Source organism: Drosophila tropicalis, unplaced genomic scaffold (assembly GCF_018151085.1).
Source record: "Drosophila tropicalis isolate 14030-0801.00 unplaced genomic scaffold, ASM1815108v1 contig_867, whole genome shotgun sequence".
Classification (NCBI taxonomy): domain Eukaryota; kingdom Metazoa; phylum Arthropoda; class Insecta; order Diptera; family Drosophilidae; genus Drosophila; species Drosophila tropicalis.
This window is the reverse complement of record NW_027173362.1, coordinates 2417743-2436013: the sequence shown is the minus strand read 5'-3', so window position 1 is coordinate 2436013 and position 18271 is coordinate 2417743. Positions and strand designations below refer to the sequence as shown.

The window sequence follows — 18271 nt, the reverse complement described above, 5'->3', positions numbered from 1 at the left end:
TTTAGCACAGTCATTAATAGGTATATTAAACTGAAATAAGTATATTCATTTTTATGGCCATCGCGTCAAAAGCAACGAAGCTATTGATAAAATTCGCTTGACCGATCGCTCCAATGGGAGCTAGATGATATAGATATAGTCAACCGATCTTGATCAAATAGGAATACTAGCTATCAAATATCATGAAAATATCTCAGAAAACAACAGAGTTATTTTGAAATGTTTGCTGTTTGTATGGGAGGTGAATCCAATATATGAGACGGACGGACTGACTGACATTAGTATGAACGAACTCGTCTCGTCGTGCTGATCAAGAATATATATCGGAGATAGTTCCTTTTGACCACAATTACTGGTATTAAAAGGCATGCGGCAAGGATATCTCCATTCAGGATTGTCTAAAATTTAAGCTGACGTTAGATTCAGGATTCTCTCTACGTTGATTTGTGTCATCCAAATCGGTTCAGATTTACGCGGCTTTGAAATAAACGAGTTTCAAGTTTAATTTCTTTTTTTTTTTTTTAATATAAATGGAACATCCCAAACAAAGCTATTAATTTAAAACAAAATGTATTCTTTCAATAGTTTTTATTTATTTAATTAATTATATATATATATATTTGTATATATATATATAAATATTTATATGCATTTATACTTAACTAATAACTAGAATTTGTAAATTATTTTTACTTTTTGCTTTTATTTTTTATTGAATGCGTCTATAAATTAAATCTTATTGTATTTTCTAAAATAAGATAAACGAAAAAGGGGGAGGGGGAAAAAAACAAACTATGAATTAGGTATGTATGTATGTGAACTAATTCATTCTACTTCATGTTGCTGTTACATATGTATGTATTTGCGTGTGTGTGGGTGTGTCTGTGTGTGTAAATGTGTTATGATGATAGAATAGATGCCAATTCATGGTTAATCAAAGAATTGGTTTACCGCTTTTTGTTATCATCAAATTGTACAAGTGACAAATTTTATACATTGAATCTTTTTTTTTCAAAGAAAACACTTAAAACAAAAACTCTGACATCTAATTATAGATAGTAATAATAATCATAATAATAGAAGTAATAATATATATCTTCTCCTTACAGATGAAACAAAATACATATTCAGCATAACTAAACTGGACAGTAGCCGCTCTATCAATTCATACTCTCTTTTTTTTTACACATGTGTGGTTTTTACTAGATGAATGATTAGTAAATGAATAAGGTATTTAAATTTTACAACAGATCTTTAAAGAGAAACATTCTTACGACTTAAGGAAAAAAAAATAATAACCCACATACACGCACACACACACACACTCACACAAATTCTATAAGTCTACATCAACAACAGCATTGTTGTAGTCATTATCAGCATCTACTACTATATCATCATCATATACATCTGATAGTCAAAATTATAAGTAGATTTAACTAAATAATTAAATAATAATTAGCCTTGACAATTTGAGGACTTGTCTTCTGCAACATCAAGCGCAATAAAGCAGATACTATCATTTAAAGGAATCTTCAGAGGAAAACAATTTATGTGTGTGTACATATATGAATGAAAATCGCACTTAATCACCCACACAGGGAAAACTTATAAACACAATCGAAAACTACAAAAAAAAAAAAATAAAAAAAAGGGAAAACGATGAAAAATGCATTGACACTTTTAGCTTTTTCTTAACTTTTCAATAGTTTCTTGTCTCTCTTTTCGCTTCATTTTGTTTTTGTTTCTTACAAAGAAAGGCAGCAGTTGTTTTTTTCTTTTTAATTTAGTTAGTTAATTAGTAAGCTAGTTAGTTAGGTTAGTGGGTTGTTTGGTTGGTTGGTTTTATTGGCTGCAGCATTGCAGTTGATTTGTGTGTTGAGTATGTACATATTGAGGATACGGATATGGATTCTGGGCGGGGTTAAAAGGGTGGCTGGCTATAACAATGAATGGCACACTTGCATTTGTATATTTGTATATTTGAATACTTCAATATTCAATTTATATATTCGGATTTCTTCTTCATTTCGTTTCGTAGCATCGTCGAAACTAGTCAACAACACACATATTAAATATTTCTATATCAAAAATGGTAAAAAGTTAATAAAATTTCTTTTGTCGTTCGATATTGCGATTCAAAAATCTGCTGTAACTATAGATTTGATCAACTTTGAGCTGTTTCTGTTGTTGGTATTTCTTTGTTTTCTTTTTGGAAGTATTTTCTGTATGTAGCAGGTTCGTCTTTTCTTTAAGGGTTTTATTATCATAATTGTTATTAATATAACTATAATTAATACACATTCTCAATATATATGCTTGTACTTTTCATGGGTTTTTGAGTAGAAGTAGTAGTAGTAGTAGTTTATAATGAATTAGTAGTAAACTTTTTAAAATTAGACAAACATAAAAAAAAAAAAAAAAACACTACGATGCAAAAGATCTTATCCATATATATATATATATATATATCTCAAATGAAAGCGGCAAAAAGATGAAGGTAAGGTAAAGGAAGATCCTAAATAGTATGTACATAAAAATATATGAAATATCTAGCTCTCTCTCAAATTCCTTGCGCAGATCGTTTATATATGTATATATTAGTTTCTTGATGTATTTGATGAGCGAACGCTTTAGATATTTTTTGTTATTTATATTGATTTTGTTTTTCGTTAACTTGTTATAAAAACTATTTACACTAAGTATTTCTACTTATCAACTGAGTATGGTAATATCTTTTTTATTTTCTTAAGCGATTCGCAATTGCTGACAACGAATAGTATTTTGGTGAAAATTTGTGTCTTTGTTTGCCATCAGTTGCCTAATCCTTTCATTCTGCAAATCTCATGTACATTAGATCTCATCTTTCAACGTTTAAGAATTGACAAACAATCTTTCTATCTAAGGGTTAAAGTGACTGTTGTTGTGGTGAGTTTCTGTGTGTGAGAGTAGTGTGCGAATTTGTGTGCATGTTGTGGGTGACTGTTAAGTGTGGGTGTGTGTGAGTGTGTGACTGTGACTATGATTAGGTTAATGAGAGAAGAGACTCTACTCTTCAGTTTGAAGGCTCAGTCCTCATTCTACATTTGCTTTTCTTAAGTTTGCCGCATTATTTTGCATTTACGAATTTGTTGCATCTGGTAAAGCACGTTTTGTAGTGACTGTTGCTGCTGCTTGTTGCTGCTGCTTTTTGCTGCCGCCACTTGTTGCTGCTACTTCTTCTTGGTTGGTTGATTGTTTTCACTAGTTTTGTTGCTGTTGTTCATGAAGGCTGGTTTTTCGATGTGATTAGTCACGCATCTCGACCCATTTTGCGAGGTTTCTACCGACAAGTTCCTTATTGATAAAAATTACATTCTATAAAGAAAACAATAAAAATATAAGCAAATTATAAAATATAACAGATGACAGCCTATTCTCTTCACCCCAATATAAAGACTAGAAACTGTCGAAATGCATTTACCAATTTATACATTTCCTACTCAAACACGTCTGAGTCATAACATTTTCAAATTATTAGCTCCTGTCCTAATACACTCTTTCACAACAAAATTGGCAAATATAAAGTAATTTTCTTTAATACACAACTTATTCCTCATCCCGTTTTTGCTATCTCACTCTGTTTTATAATATAATCCGGTCGCAATTGCCATCTCTTTCTAGTTCATGATTACGTTAAACCCATCCACATACTTACATTTGGACCTAGAGAAGCGAATAGATAAATTTCTGGTATATTATGGCTATTGTAGCCGGCTACTTGTGCTTGCAAGACAATGCCTTTGGTAAGTTTATTGAGAATTTCAGCCGCTTCGACAGACCAAGTCTTATCTGTAATGGCAGGAATTGTTTTAGATATGCATTTATTTCAGTTTTTGAATTGATTATATACACTTACCTATTGGCTCAATGTTGGACAATATGCATTCCGTTGCCTGGAAAGGTACTGCCATAAAGTCCGTGCGTATTTGGCGCAGCAAGCCAAAGCTAACATTCATATAGCCACCGAAATCTAAAAATTTCACCAGGCAACGTTCACTATCCTCGGGATCGGTGTCAACAATTTGCACACGATACCAAACCTCATTAATGGGCATCACGCAAACGGCACTGATCTCAATGCTAGGCAAAAGTGGAGCATCCATGCTGGAGTAGCTATCATAAAGCCCCTTCTGTAGCATGGGTAGCGATGGATGCGAGGGATGCAATGGATGTTGGACAAACACATGTGAACCGGATAGTACAGCGCTGATCACAACATCATTGTTAATACCCTCGATCAGTTTAAGCTGTGACAAAATATGAGAGAGAAGCGATGAATTTTTAAACAGTTCAAAATCAAAATACAGTGTATCAATAAAGCATATACACACACGCATCCACACCTGCCATAGAAATCACAGTTTCTACAATAGAGATATCAGGGAATTGCAGGAATTCACAGATTTGGCATATTCTATATATTTGTCTTATAATTGAATGATGTTGCAACACTAGTTAATTAAAATACCGATCCACCTTACGCTTTTAATTAATCATTCAATTTTTAAATATATCACTGTGAGGCAATTTGTGAGCGAATGTTATGTGTCTATACATTTTGGATAAACTGTATTGTGCTTAGTTATGTCAGACGGGACTCACTTGCAGATTGTAGAGGCTTTCTGTCGACAAAGGAACTATAGTTTGTGGCAGGGCAAAATGAATGCGTTGCATTGTGAAATTTGGATAACGTTTCGATGGTAAACGCTGGCGTATCATTGAGAGAGCCGCATCGATCTCACTTTCAGTGCCCTCAATAGTGCAAATCCGCACCTTTCCCGAATATGGATTCTTGCCGAGGGACACACTGGCCAGAGTTTTGGTTTTGATTTGATTAATAAAGGCTCGCTTGCGGCCATAAAGCTGGCCAATCAGACTAATCGGAAATAGAAATTCATATTTGGTCTTGATGCGTGTGGCCTCCGAACGTGGCAGGCTGGAGCCTTTGCCGGAATCACCAGACTGAATGCTACAAATGCTCAACGATGGACTAGCTGCATCCACTTGACGCTTGGGCTGCTGTTGCTGTTGGACCTCTGTGCCTTCAGTTTGTTTCTGCTGCTCCTGCTGCTGATGTTGTGTCACCTCCTCCTCCACTTCTTTGCCAAGGCAGTTATTGTTTTGCTCACTTGGCTGTTGCTGCTGTTGTTGCTGTTGCTTTTCACCCGCGTCAAGGAAAGAATTCTCTGGCGATATTTTGGGTGTGCGTGTTGCCTTGATTACCACCGGCTCCACAGTTTTAATGCTACCATTGATATTTGATTTACGATTATAGAACGAAACGCGTGTTACCGAATCGGGTAAATCTCGTGGCGATGACAAATTCTCAAAATCTTCATCAATGGAGCAAAGGGTCTTATGTTCGGCATCTTGAATTTTTGACTTAAGTATTTCCGTATCAATAATTTGCTGCTGCTGTTGCAACTGCTGTTGCTTTGTGCCAGGTGAGCTGCGTCCATTACTTTGAATTATTTTAATTGGAGCCGATTTGCCATATAACATGGCAGTAGGACTACTTTCCTTCTCATCAGTGCCATTGACCAAGGTGCCATTGACCAAGGTGCCATTTATATTCATCGATTTACTCGATGTTGCCGACGATTGCGGTAATTTGCCATTTGCCACACCATTTACTTTGCGTACTGTGACTGATGTCTCAATAACTGATCCATCCTTGGTCTTAGATGATGTGGGATCATCATCCGGTTTATCTAAACGATTTTTATTTCTACGCCGAAACCAAAAGACTCCGAGTATAAATGCTACACCGGGTAGTGATAAATAGAGTAGAGGACGACCGGAAACCATTTTCGCTGAATATTGAAGAATCTGCAATGACAAAACAGAGAAAAAACAATGTCAGAAAGAGCCAATTTATATATATAAGTAATCCTTTTTGTTATACTTGTGTTGTTTACCTATTTTTATTCTTTGCTCAAATTAAAACTATATTTCAAGATATTAGTTTTCTAGCACAAATATTCACACACATGTATGTGACAGTTAATACAAAGCATTAAGAGTAAATTATGATTATGTCTTCTTTTATTTTCCAATAATCAAATAAAATCAATTAAAGGAAGATACATTTATACATATATCAAGACAAGGGTTAAGAGAGATTGAGATTAATTTAGATAATCTACGAATTTGTATATTTGTTTGTATGTTTTTTTCTGCACTAAATGCTTTTCGTTTTTGTTTTGACCATCACGAGATCAATTTGTAAGTGTGTTCGTTCGTGTGTGTGTGAACTTTTGCGTATTTATAGCAACAAAAAAATTAAATATATTTATACAAATATAGACGGCGACGCGCCATGCGCGCAGAGCAAATAAGGTGCAAAGTAGCAGCGCGCTAGGCGCAATTTGAATGCCACGCGGAAGAATCACAAACACATACACAGCAGACAGAAGGAGAGAGAGAGAGTGGGGGAGACATTGAGTAAGTGAAAAAGACAGAGAGAGAAGGAGAAAAGCCAAGAGAGAGTCGGTCGGTCGTGATCAAGAGAACGTAAACTTAAATGCGAGCACTTTTCCGGCCAAAAAAGAACGAACGAAATACAAATACCGTTGTGTCGTTACGTTTTTAACGGCGAAATGTGTTATGAAATCATTACAAAACCAAAAAGGCCACAACCTATAAAAGTATTCTTCTACAGACACAGACTCTACTCCTCTGCAAATAACTATCTCCCCTTCCATTCTATTGAGCTACCGTTTCTCGCAGAGACTGCCACGCAATAAATATCAAGGGGAGTTAGTTGGGTTGGCTGCTTGTTTATTATGTGGGGGGGCGTTATGAAGGGTTAGCATTTCTTCACCATGCATCCATATGTGTGTATATGTACATACATATGTTGATATTCATTTCAACGTTTGATTTTATTTCACCTTTCACAAAATCTTCGAATATACACAACAATAAAAACCAAAAATTTCTTTGTGTGTTGATTGGGGAAATTTCCAAAACTCGATCAATGTAGGTGAAGGTGGAGAAGTACCACCAGCAGCAGATACAACAACAACAGCAATCGAATCGTCGTGTCGATAGTGCGTATAAGTTTGTTTCTTTCTCTGTGTGTGTGTATATACTATGTGATTGTGTGTGTGTCTCATTCGTTAGAAGACAACAAGTTTCGCTTAATCGAATCGTCGTTGAGATTTCTTATTTCGTTTTGAATTATTCAAAAAATCCAAATTATTTCCAGCAAAAAAAAAGTATTGATTCGTTGATTTCGATTTGATGTCAATGTGTGTGGTGGATTAATTAGTTGCCGGCAAAACTTGAAGCATATCAATCGATCGATTGATCGTTTCTTTTTAGTCTTTTTTTATGTATTGCCGCGTTCGATATACAAGGAGGAACTACTCTCTAAACAGTTCAATCTGCTGCACTCGCATTCCACAGATACAAAACGACGACAACAACGATGGCAAAACCACGACGAGTGAAGACGAAGACAAAGATAACGATGGCATTGTTAGAGGAGACGACATCGTTAGTTCTTTTCTTTTTTTGACGACCAACCAATCAACCACCTACCCACCCACTCAGCCACCCACAAAGAGAGACACGAATATGCGTGCATTAAAGGGTAAAGCACCTTTTCATAGGCGATCTCTCTCTCTTCCATGTGACAACTAGTCAGGATGAGAACGCCCTAAAAGAACACCTAAACGTGAGATGAATTGAGACAAAGAAAGAGCACACTTCTTGCTTAATCAAGTACTAATCAGTAGTCTCAGGGCAAAAGTTTACTGTTACATATAAAAAAAATGCTAAACGACAGAAGGGCAAATGAGAGAGAGCGTAATAAAATAAATATATACATACATATATATGTGTATATGTATATGTATACATATGTATATGTATACATAGAGATACGTATAAAAAAAATAAAAACAAAAAAATGTTTACATATGCCTGAAGTCCGTCTGTGCGTGTATGTACGTATGTGTGTGTGTGAACCAAACATGTTTGGCGCTTTTTGACTTTGAACTTGCCAAGTATTGGTATTGTTTTTGTTGGTATTCTTGTAACCGAGGCCAGCCTCTATGTGTACATAAGTTATTTCGTATTTCCATAACGAAGATAACAGAAACAAAATTAATACAACCTAAATTTGATAGAATTGTTGTGACGACAACGATGATAATACACTTAAATTGAGAAATAAATCCATGCAATGATCAGCAGAAAAATAATCCATTGACAGAATCCCTTTTCGTACGCAACATTTTGTTTTAGAGTAAGACCTGCGAAGTGCGGAAGTTAGAGAAAGAGAGAAGGTGCTATTAATACACACATACATACGCAAACACATATTATCATAAGCAGGGCATCAAAACAACAACCAGGTGCAACACTGCCAAGCAAATTCGTTGTCGCGCTATAATCTTGGCAACGTGGTTTCCTCGATCATATGGTTTGACCAAAATATGCGCAAAGGGTTGGTGGAGAGGGAAATAGAAAGCAAGAGTGCGAAATAGAGATAGAGAGAGAGGAAAAGACTGTTGCTCGACATCCGAAAGGGGTTGTATAATCGTGAGACGTACGGTATATATATATAGGTATATATAATAAATGGGAGTGGCAACTTTTTAAGCGGCTCCTACAGACAAAAAAATGCGTAAAACATTTAATTCATTTGTACATATGTATTTAATCATAAGCATACAACTATTTGTATATGTACATATTCATATTTTTCCTATATGTATGTATGTATGCGTGACTCACACAGTCAGACACACACACACACTGGCAAATTGTGTAATCGGCAAAAGGCCAAAATAAAGACTAAATAGCCAGCCGCCCGCCTTGCCTCCGCGCTCTAATCGTCAGTGGCACAGCATTCTTTACTATCTCTCTTTCTCTCTCATATGGCAAGGACCGCAAAAGCTCGCCGGCCAACAACAACCTCAACAACAACAAATCGTCAAACTACTCCTTTTACTTGTTTTCTCTCACATATGTAGAGACACTTACACTGGGCACTTATACATTTTCTTAAGAAGTTAATACGTATTTCTTGTTTTGTGGAAGTATAGGAGAGTCAATCGCAACATGACACCATTTTTGTTTCATTCTTCTTCGTTTCTTTTGTCTTAGGTTATGTTCCGCGTGGTCACTTGCTCTTACCTTTTGTAACCCACTGCGTTGAATTGATATTGATTTGAACTGCTTTTAATTTTTGATATTTATTTCTATTGCTTCGTCTTGTTTTTGACAACGTAAGTTTGTTTAATTTGCTTTTTTTGACGTTTGTTTTAGTTTGTTTTGTTCAACAATTTTTACGAATTTCCACAGCACAACACGTGTCGTCGCCACCTTTTTGATATCATAACATGGCCGGCGTGTGACAGAGTTACCAACTGTGGTGAAAAACCAAAATAAATTGGGCAATAATTGTTGTGGCGATTACAGCTGAGAAGAGTGTAAAATGGCTGTAACTCCTTGCATGTGCTTCGTGTATCACAATTGCTTGCTTCCTACATTTGTTTATTAATGTTTCTCAAATGTTTGCACAAAATCACTGAAATCGAATGTGAATATTCCCGAAATCGAAATGCAGCCCTAATTTTATAAAAGGTGGCAGCACTATGTCAAAGCCGGGAACCTTCAATTTGCGACTTGCCTAACGAAAAGCATACATTTGTGCGAACCCGCTACTTTTTATATTCCTAGCAAATTATAGGTACATTTAACCCAAGTTTTAAAAGAGATACCAAATTGCAAAGTAAATTTGCAGCAGGTGACATGATGACCATGATTATCTACACGAACTGCGACAAGTATCTACATTGATTTAGTGTGGCCAAATATCTGGCATTCATTTTTGACATCGGTTTCAGTGGCTGCTACCACTATTTCCTTTTCCGTTTCTTTCTTTTTCTGCCTGCAAACAGACCAGAAGGTGTGCTTATAATTTTGTGGTGAAAAAATAACAATTTTTTGGGCAAACAAACTAAACAGAATTGGTGTTAATATACATTTTGTTGTTCAATCTTTCAGATGGCTGTCCGCTACGAGCTTGCATTGGGTCTCAACCGAGGCCACAAGACCACCAAAGTCAAGAATGTGAAATACACCGGAGACAAGAAAGTCAAAGGTCTGCGTGGATCTCGTTTGAAGAACGTAAGTGTGCAACCAATGTGTGTGGAACTTTTTAACTACATAAATCTATTATCTGAAAATTTATAGATTCAAACCCGCCACACTAAATTCATGCGCGATTTGGTCCGTGAGGTTGTCGGCCATGCCCCATACGAGAAGCGCACTATGGAATTGTTGAAGGTGTCCAAGGATAAGCGCGCCCTCAAGTTCCTGAAGCGTCGCTTGGGCACACACATCCGTGCCAAGAGGAAGCGTGAGGAACTGTCCAACATTCTCACCCAGCTCAGGAAGGCTCAGACCCACGCCAAGTAAATAACACATCCAGCAACAACAAAACCGCGCAGCGAACTGTCGTGAATTGTGTATTTTTTTGTCGTGCGAATCTAAGCATTCTGAGGAATCTTAAGGGAAAACAAAATGAAAAATTATTAAAAACAAAAACATTAAAAAAAAAAAAAAAACCAAAATGAAATCGTGTGTTAATGTTATTCTGTTTGTTTGGTGTTTGGAGATAGTGGAGTAAATTCAGCGTATAAATATCAGTGAATTTCTATTTTCCCTTCCCTAAGAATAATGCCGTTTCCTAATTATGTTGCTCCATTTCCCCTATATAACTGAAAAAGGGCCACAGTTTTTACGTAAAAACCTGATTCCAAATCACAAACTTATTGTAGATCTCTACCTTTAGCTGTGCGATATATAAAAATCAATATGCTAGGCCCAGTATGCCCGATTTTGTTCTGTGAAATATCAGTTGTTTCGTTGCTTTCTTACGGCTTATTTCTTATTTTTATGGTGAGCATTTGGCTCTATGATGATCACCTGGAATTATCATATAAAAGTAATACGCTTCTTTTAGGGTTGAGATATATGTATATTGATAATTTATTTCGTGATGTATTTGGATTGGGTTTGGGAAGAAAAAATACTGGTAACTTAGGTCTACTTACTAACACATACACAAATAAAAAGTGGTTGTCCGGTTATATGAGCGGGCCAGGACAGACACGAGGATCACCAATAAAGGCAAATGCAGATTCTTATATTGAAATAAAGCTAGCTATAGCATTCATAGATGCCAGGGTGAATGGCAGATGGATGATTAATCTAGGATACCAATAAAACTGATGCCCTTTAAGTAAATTATTAAATGATTGAAATTGACAAAAAACATGTGTGCTTAAAATGTACATTATAAAATTATGACCCTGCCGCGTGAACGTATGGCACTTGCAAATTAATGTCTATGTCAATTTTTAGATTAAGTAACTATTTTAAAGAGTACACAAAACAGAATGACAGGGACAGAACAACAGAGAGAGAGAGAGAGAGAGAGGAAAAAAAGGAAAAGTAGGAGGTGGGATACAAATGGAAACCTAATTCTAAAGATTAAGAACAGCCTTTATCTTAGCAAGTGATGAGAGTTTGTTTCTTTGTGTGATAAATTATTCTACTCCTTCAAGCGTTCTTATTCCTTCATTCTAAATCGGTTGAGAGAGTCGGCAGCGAAATGATAACCTCACCAATGAATTCAGCCTCATTTGGGTCACTTGACACAATGATTCGTTCATATTCGGCATTCATTGGATTAACAATTTCATAGCAACTACCAGTCGTTTTGGGCTTATCGTCTTCATCTTCGTCCTCCCTGGACTCTGATTGCACTGAAAGTATCTGCTGTGTAACCTCAAGACTCTCTATTCGTGTGGTCTCCAAACGATAGAAGCCATTCTCATCTACATTATAGGTGAAACGCTTATGTCCCGATGGCAAACGGAAGCCGTGCTTTTTGATCAGATGGACGGATAGCGATTTTCCAGACTTGAAATAACGCTCACAGCAATGACAGGCATAAAATATTGGATTGTTGCCATGAACTTCTAAAAAATGCTAAGAGCAGAAATTGGCGTTAAATATGATCAAATGACAAGATGGTTGGTGTCTTTTTTCAAGATATATATTTACTCTACGCATCCCTGTGTGAGTTCGCACCGAGTACTGACATCCCGGTTGATCGCACTGCTGCTTCTTACAGTGAACAATCTGCTTATGCTTGACCAGATCCGATTCGCGGACACATCGAGTATCGCATTCGCTGCATTTGAATGGCTTATCCTTCAGATGGCGGTAACGTATGTGGGTGGTAAGCGAACCAGCCGTGCTGCATGTCATATCGCACATGGTGCATTTAAAGCAATTCACATGTCGCACAGCATGACTGCGTAGTAACTTCTCCGTTGCAAAGAACTTAAAACACTGTGCGCATTGATATTTATGGGCTGCAAGCAATATATACATACATATATAGTCATTGAATTGGTTACATCAGAGTAAATCATAGACAATTGAGAATTCATTTCGGGTGGCACTCTTACTATTATTATCCGGCTGGCGACGCAAATGATCAAATAGTGTGGTCTTGGTGCGGAATAGCTCACCGCAATGATGACAGGCCACCTGTTTTTTGTTTGAATGTGTACTTATGTGCTCAATGAGCCGATATTTGTTCTCCAGTTGTTTATTACAGAGCTGCCAATTGCATTGGATTTTGGGCCGCTCATCGTCCGGGGACTTTTGTATCTCATACTCGAACGAAGCATGCTGCACAATATGATCCTGGAACTCTACAATTGAGACGAAGTGCCTCTGGCAGTCTGTCCAGCCGCATAGAAAATTTTGCATTAGATCCGGCAATTTGTTACCCAAACGTCCGGGGGCACAGCATGCGGGTATCTCTGGATGACGATCACACTCTAGTTTGCCCTGGATAAGCAAATGGCTATAGTAGCCATGATAATACGCATGCCTCTCAAACTCCTCCAAATTTGTTGTTCGAAAATCACACTCTGTCCATAAGCAAATGTAGTTGCCGCCATCGCCTTTTGCAGTCAAGATCAAATGACTGGTTATATGACCATTAAGATCCCATTCTCCGCGGCAAATCGTATGGCAGCCATCCCAGCCGCAGGGCACCTCAATTTCAACCGTTTTCTTTCGTTTTCCCGGTGGCATCGTGTTCTGTCTGTACATAGCAAATACGTGCAAACTATTCTGAAACTGATTTTATTTATAATCTTTAGGTTTACTATTTAGTGGGTCAGCAAATTTAAAGAGAGTACGAGAGAAAAAGAAATTATAGATTTATTCCACTGCCGGGCAAGGGCCACACTGCGTATTGCTCCGATTACGATAGCTTTGCTCCGATAATGTCGATAGATTTGCTCCGATAATGTCGATATCGATAACTTTGCTCCGATAATGTCGATAGCGATAACGTTTCTCCGAGAATGTCAATTAACCGATAGATTTGTTCCGATAATGTCGATTAACCGATAGGTTTGCTCCGATAATTATCGACCTTAGCAAAAAAAAAAAAAATTGTTTGTTGTAAACAAAAAGAGCGCGGATTTGTGCTAAAATGCACATCAAGCAGGTGGGTAACATATTTTCGCCACTAAGTAAACTTTAGTTGATCGAAGAAATCTATATTTGCTATAGATTATAATCCAAGGGTTCAAGAGCTACAAGGATCAGACAGTGGTGGAACCATTCGACAAGCGTCACAATGTCGTGGTGGGACGCAATGGCTCAGGAAAGAGCAATTTCTTTTATGGTAAACCAGAAGCAGGAACAGTAGTGCATCGGATGTTGTTACATTTATTTCGTTTTTCCAGCTATTCAATTTGTTTTAAGCGATGAGTTCACCCATTTACGTCCAGAGCAGCGGCAGGCATTGCTGCATGAGGGCACGGGAGCTCGGGTCATTTCAGCTTATGTGGAAATTATATTTGATAACTCTGATAATCGTGTGCCGGTAAGTAAATTGTATTTCTGTAAAAGTGTATGGATTTTGTACCCTATATATTCCGTCACGTTATATATTCTCCGACAGATCGATAAAGAGGAGATCTTTCTGCGTCGTGTCATTGGCGCCAAAAAGGATCAGTATTTCTTAAACAAAAAGGTTGTACCCCGCAATGAGGTTGTTAATTTATTGGAATCGGCGGGCTTCTCCAGTTCCAATCCCTATTATATTGTGAAACAGGGTAAAATCAATCAAATGGCTACTGCGGCGGATTCCTATCGCTTGAAATTGTTACGAGAAGTGGCCGGAACTCGTGTATACGATGAAAGGAAAGAAGAATCTTTAAATTTGCTGCGCGAAACCGATGGTAAGGTTGAGAAAATCTGTGAATATCTCAAGACAATTGAAGATCGGCTACAGACCCTCGAAGAGGAGAAGGAGGAGCTCAAGGAGTACCAGAAATGGGATAAGAAGCGACGAACCTTGGAATATATACGCTATGAAACAGAATTAAAAGACACACGCAAGGCTCTGGATGAATTGCTATTGCAACGTAAATCATCATCAGACAAGAAGAAAATCTATAATATAGAAATCCAAAAGGCCCAGGAGAAAATAAAGGATGTGCAAAAGAACCTCAAAGAGGCCAAAAAGAAAGTTGTCGGCACAAAAGAAGAGCGTTCCGTTCTGATGACCGAACAGCAACAATTGCTAAGAGAGAAAACCAAATTGGATCTGACTATTGTGGATCTCAACGATGAGGTCCAGGGCGATAATAAATCCAAGGAGCGAGCCGATCAGGAGCTTAAGAATCTGAAAGTGACCATTGCCGAAAGGGAAAAGGAACTGGATGATGTCAAACCAGAATATGAGGCGATGAAACGAAAAGAAGATGATTGCTCGCGTGAATTGCAGCTTAAGGAGCAAAAGCGAAAGGAGCTTTATGCTAAGCAGGGACGTGGATCGCAATTCTCCTCACGCGAAGATCGTGATAAATGGATTCATAATGAGTTGAAGTCGATCAGTAAACAAGTTAAGGATAAAATTAACCATCACTCCAAGCTGGTGGAAGATTTAAAAAAGGATGCCACTTCCGAGGAGGAGTTGGGTCAAAAAATTGAGGAGCATTCCTCGGAGCTGGAGCAGCAGCGTCTACAAATCGATGAGCATAACAAGAAATATTATGAGCTGAAGAAAACCAAGGATCACCATCAGTCCATGCGAAACGAACTGTGGCGGAAGGAGACACAAATGACCCAGCAATTGCAGACGCAGAAGGAAGAGCTCTCCAGAGCAGATCAGGCATTGCGCAGCATGGCTGGCAAACCCATCCTAAATGGCTGCGATTCAGTGAGAAAAGTCTTGGATAGCTTTGTGGAGCGCGGCGGACAATCGGCGGAGATTGCACGTGCCTATTATGGGCCCGTGATTGAGAATTTCAGTTGCGATAAGACCATTTATACGGCTGTCGAAGTCACAGCGGCGAATCGCCTATTCCATCACATTGTCGAGTCCGAATATGAGGGAACCCAAATTCTGAAGGAGATGAACAAACTGAAGCTGCCCGGCGAGGTGACCTTTATGCCGCTCAATCGTTTGCAGGTCAAGATACATGATTATCCAGATGATCCTGATTCTATACCCATGATATCCAAACTTAAGTACGACGAACAGCACGACAAGGCGCTGAGATATATATTTGGCAAGACATTGATATGCCGTAATCTCGAACGTGCTACCGAATTGGCCAAATCCACTGGTTTGGATTGTGTCACCTTGGACGGAGATCAAGTATCATCAAAGGGCTCTCTAACTGGTGGCTATTTCAATACATCCCGATCCCGGCTGGAGATGCAAAAGAAGCGCACCGAATACACACAGCAAATAACCGAATTCGAAAAGAAACTGAGCAAATTACGCAATGAGCTAAAATCCACAGAGAATAACATTAACTCGATTGTCTCCGAAATGCAAAAAACCGAAACAAAACAGGGCAAATCGAAGGATGTCTTTGAGAAGGTTCAAGGCGAGATTCGTTTGATGAAAGAGGAACTAATGCGCATCGAGAAATATCGAGCGCCCAAAGAGCGATCCCTGGCTCAGTGCAAAGCCTCTTTGGAGGCCATGAATAGCACCAAAGCCAGCCTGGAGGCCGAACTTAAACAGGAATTGATGTCAACACTGTCAGTGCAGGATCAACGTGAGATAGATCAACTCAATGATGACATCCGCCGGCTGAATCAGGAGAACAAGGAGGCCTTCACCAAGCGTATGCAGTTGGAAGTGCGTAAAAATAAACTTGATAATCTGCTGATCAATAATCTGTTTCGGCGACGAGATGAACTTATCCAAGCTCTGCAGGAGATTTCTGTCGAGGATCGCAAACGCAAGCTGAATAATTGTAAAACGGAGCTTGTGAGTACTGAGAAACGGATCAAGAAGGTCAATAGCGATCTTGAGGAAATCGAGAAGCGTGTCACTGAAGCGGTGCAATCTCAAAAAGAACTGCAACAGGAGCTTGAACTCCATGTGCGCAAGGAGAAGGAAGCCGAGGAGAATATTAACAAGGACTCTAAGCAGCTAGAGAAATGGACCACCAAGGAGAATATGCTTAATCAGAAAATCGATGAATGTACTGAGAAAATTGCTAGCTTGGGCGCCTTACCGCAGGTAGATCCGGCGTATAGTCGTATTTCTCTTAAGCACATCTTTAAGGAACTGGAGCAGGCCAATCAGCACTTGAAGAAGTTCAATCATGTCAACAAGAAGGCTTTGGATCAGTTTCTCAGTTTTTCCGAGCAAAAAGAAAAACTTTATCGCCGCAAAGAAGAGTTGGATATTGGCAATCAAAAGATTCTATTACTTATACAGTCGCTAGAAATGCAAAAAGTTGAAGCGATACAGTTTACGTTCCGTCAGGTGGCCCAGAATTTCACCAAAGTCTTTAAGAAACTGGTGCCCATGGGCGCCGGTTCGCTTATTCTCAAGACCAAGGATAACGAGGGCGAGGAGGCCATGGAACAGGAGGTTGCCAATTCGGATGCCTTCACTGGGATTGGCATACGCGTCTCGTTTACTGGCATCGATGCGGAAATGCGTGAAATGAATCAACTATCCGGCGGTCAAAAATCTCTGGTAGCCCTGGCACTTATTTTTGCTATACAAAAATGTGATCCAGCTCCATTCTACCTATTCGATGAGATCGATCAGGTGAGATGACAAAATACAAACCAAACGCAAATGAAATGCTAACATTATTATATTTATTTTCTATATAGGCTTTGGATGCCATGCATCGAAAGGCTGTAGCCGACATGATACACGAGCTTAGCGACACTGCACAATTCATCACTACCACTTTCAGGCCGGAACTCTTGGAAAATGCCCACAAATTCTATGGCGTTCGTTTTCGTAACAAAGTAAGCCACATCGATTGTGTTACTCGGGATCAGGCCAAGGACTTCGTCGAAGATGATAATACCCATGCTTAGATTATTAATCCTCATTATCATCATCATTAGTGGCTACACATGCACCTGCCCATTAGATTCGACTTCCCGCCAGACCCAGTCTTTTCGTAAACACACCTTAAAACCTTAGCCTTTAGCGATGGACTAATATTTTTCAGGTAGAAGCTCAAATTAAACTAACTTAACGTTTATAAGCGTCCATTTCATCCATAAGATGGTTTACCCCCCATCCTTAAGCATTTTTTCCTTGGTTTTTTTTTTTTTTTTTTTTTTGTTGCATAGCAGTAAGATTTCTATATTCAGATAGATATATATATATATATAGAGATACATTTATATGTTGTGTGTATTGTCTTTATTTCCTTAAACGAATGCCATTCGGGCGTATCGAAGTTTTTGTTTTCTAATAACGCTTTAAAACTAAGAGAAATAGTTCGTTCTGGTTTTATTTTCATCGATGCTAATCCCAGTAGGGTATATTTGTTTTCCTTTCGATTATAAAAAAAAAAAAAATTGTAAAAAAAAAAAACATTTTACTATTAGATCATCCCGTAATGGTGGTGTTATCTGTTTAACTCATAGATATGTCCTCTACTCTCCTAAAATTTTGTGTATCGTAATTTATCAATTGACTCGTACCCCTCCCCTTCCCACAAAACCAATTTAATATGTCATAGAGAAATATATATAAATATTATTAATATAACATTAGGAAAAAGTTGTTAGTTTAAGAAAATTGTATATTCCCCCATATCAAAAAATATTGTAATAAAATTTCAACTATTTTCGACTTCTTTCTAAAATATGTAAAATCGATATGGGTACTTGAATC

General features: G+C 38.0%; 4 protein-coding genes across 4 annotated transcripts; 2 read left to right on the top strand and 2 right to left on the bottom strand.

Annotated features, from left to right (window-relative positions):
- Positions 1-683: 683 nt before the first annotated feature.
- Positions 684-9495, bottom strand: spoon (spoonbill). Its single transcript, XM_068298766.1, has 5 exons — positions 9190-9495; positions 4645-5871; positions 3899-4289; positions 3698-3831; positions 684-3357 (listed from the first exon to the last, which is right to left on the bottom strand). Exons 2-5 carry the CDS (start codon positions 5848-5850, stop codon positions 3289-3291), a joined length of 1800 nt encoding a protein of 599 aa, XP_068154867.1. The 5' UTR covers positions 5851-5871; positions 9190-9495; the 3' UTR covers positions 684-3288.
- A 348-nt stretch (positions 9496-9843) lies between these two features.
- Positions 9844-10625, top strand: RpL36 (ribosomal protein L36). The gene is made up of 3 exons (XM_068298432.1): positions 9844-9964; positions 10063-10185; positions 10252-10625. Exons 2-3 carry the CDS (start codon positions 10063-10065, stop codon positions 10474-10476), a joined length of 348 nt encoding a protein of 115 aa, XP_068154533.1. The 5' UTR covers positions 9844-9964; the 3' UTR covers positions 10477-10625.
- A 389-nt stretch (positions 10626-11014) lies between these two features.
- On the bottom strand, positions 11015-13345 carry Hinfp (Histone H4 transcription factor). The gene is made up of 3 exons (XM_068298344.1): positions 12540-13345; positions 12130-12443; positions 11015-12054 (listed from the first exon to the last, which is right to left on the bottom strand). The coding sequence occupies exons 1-3, from the start codon at positions 13192-13194 to the stop codon at positions 11641-11643; spliced, it is 1383 nt and encodes a 460-aa protein (XP_068154445.1). The 5' UTR covers positions 13195-13345; the 3' UTR covers positions 11015-11640.
- Positions 13346-13494: 149 nt separating this feature from the next.
- Positions 13495-18242, top strand: SMC3 (structural maintenance of chromosomes 3). Its single transcript, XM_068298536.1, has 5 exons — positions 13495-13597; positions 13663-13777; positions 13839-13978; positions 14057-17179; positions 17248-18242. The coding sequence occupies exons 1-5, from the start codon at positions 13583-13585 to the stop codon at positions 17458-17460; spliced, it is 3606 nt and encodes a 1201-aa protein (XP_068154637.1). The 5' UTR covers positions 13495-13582; the 3' UTR covers positions 17461-18242.
- The last annotated feature ends 29 nt before the right edge of the window (positions 18243-18271 follow it).

Excerpts from the sequence above, each read along its gene's own strand:
- spoon (XM_068298766.1), bottom strand. The coding sequence starts at position 5,850 with ATGGTTTCCGGTCGTCCTCTACTCTATTTATCACTACCCGGTGTAGCA. Across the intron at positions 3,832-3,898 it reads GTCCAACATTGAGCCAATAG|ATAAGACTTGGTCTGTCGAA; the intron begins GTAAGTGTATAT and ends CTGCCATTACAG. Across the intron at positions 3,358-3,697 it reads TCGCTTCTCTAGGTCCAAAT|AATGTAATTTTTATCAATAA; the intron begins GTAAGTATGTGG and ends TTTTCTTTATAG.
- RpL36 (XM_068298432.1), top strand. The coding sequence starts at position 10,063 with ATGGCTGTCCGCTACGAGCTTGCATTGGGTCTCAACCGAGGCCACAAG. Across the intron at positions 10,186-10,251 it reads GTGGATCTCGTTTGAAGAAC|ATTCAAACCCGCCACACTAA; the intron begins GTAAGTGTGCAA and ends GAAAATTTATAG.
- Hinfp (XM_068298344.1), bottom strand. The coding sequence starts at position 13,194 with ATGTACAGACAGAACACGATGCCACCGGGAAAACGAAAGAAAACGGTT. Across the intron at positions 12,444-12,539 it reads TCGCCAGCCGGATAATAATA|CCCATAAATATCAATGCGCA; the intron begins GTAAGAGTGCCA and ends TATTGCTTGCAG. Across the intron at positions 12,055-12,129 it reads CTCACACAGGGATGCGTAGA|CATTTTTTAGAAGTTCATGG; the intron begins GTAAATATATAT and ends TTCTGCTCTTAG.
- SMC3 (XM_068298536.1), top strand. Across the intron at positions 13,979-14,056 it reads ACTCTGATAATCGTGTGCCG|ATCGATAAAGAGGAGATCTT; the intron begins GTAAGTAAATTG and ends ATTCTCCGACAG. Across the intron at positions 17,180-17,247 it reads TATTCGATGAGATCGATCAG|GCTTTGGATGCCATGCATCG; the intron begins GTGAGATGACAA and ends TTTTCTATATAG.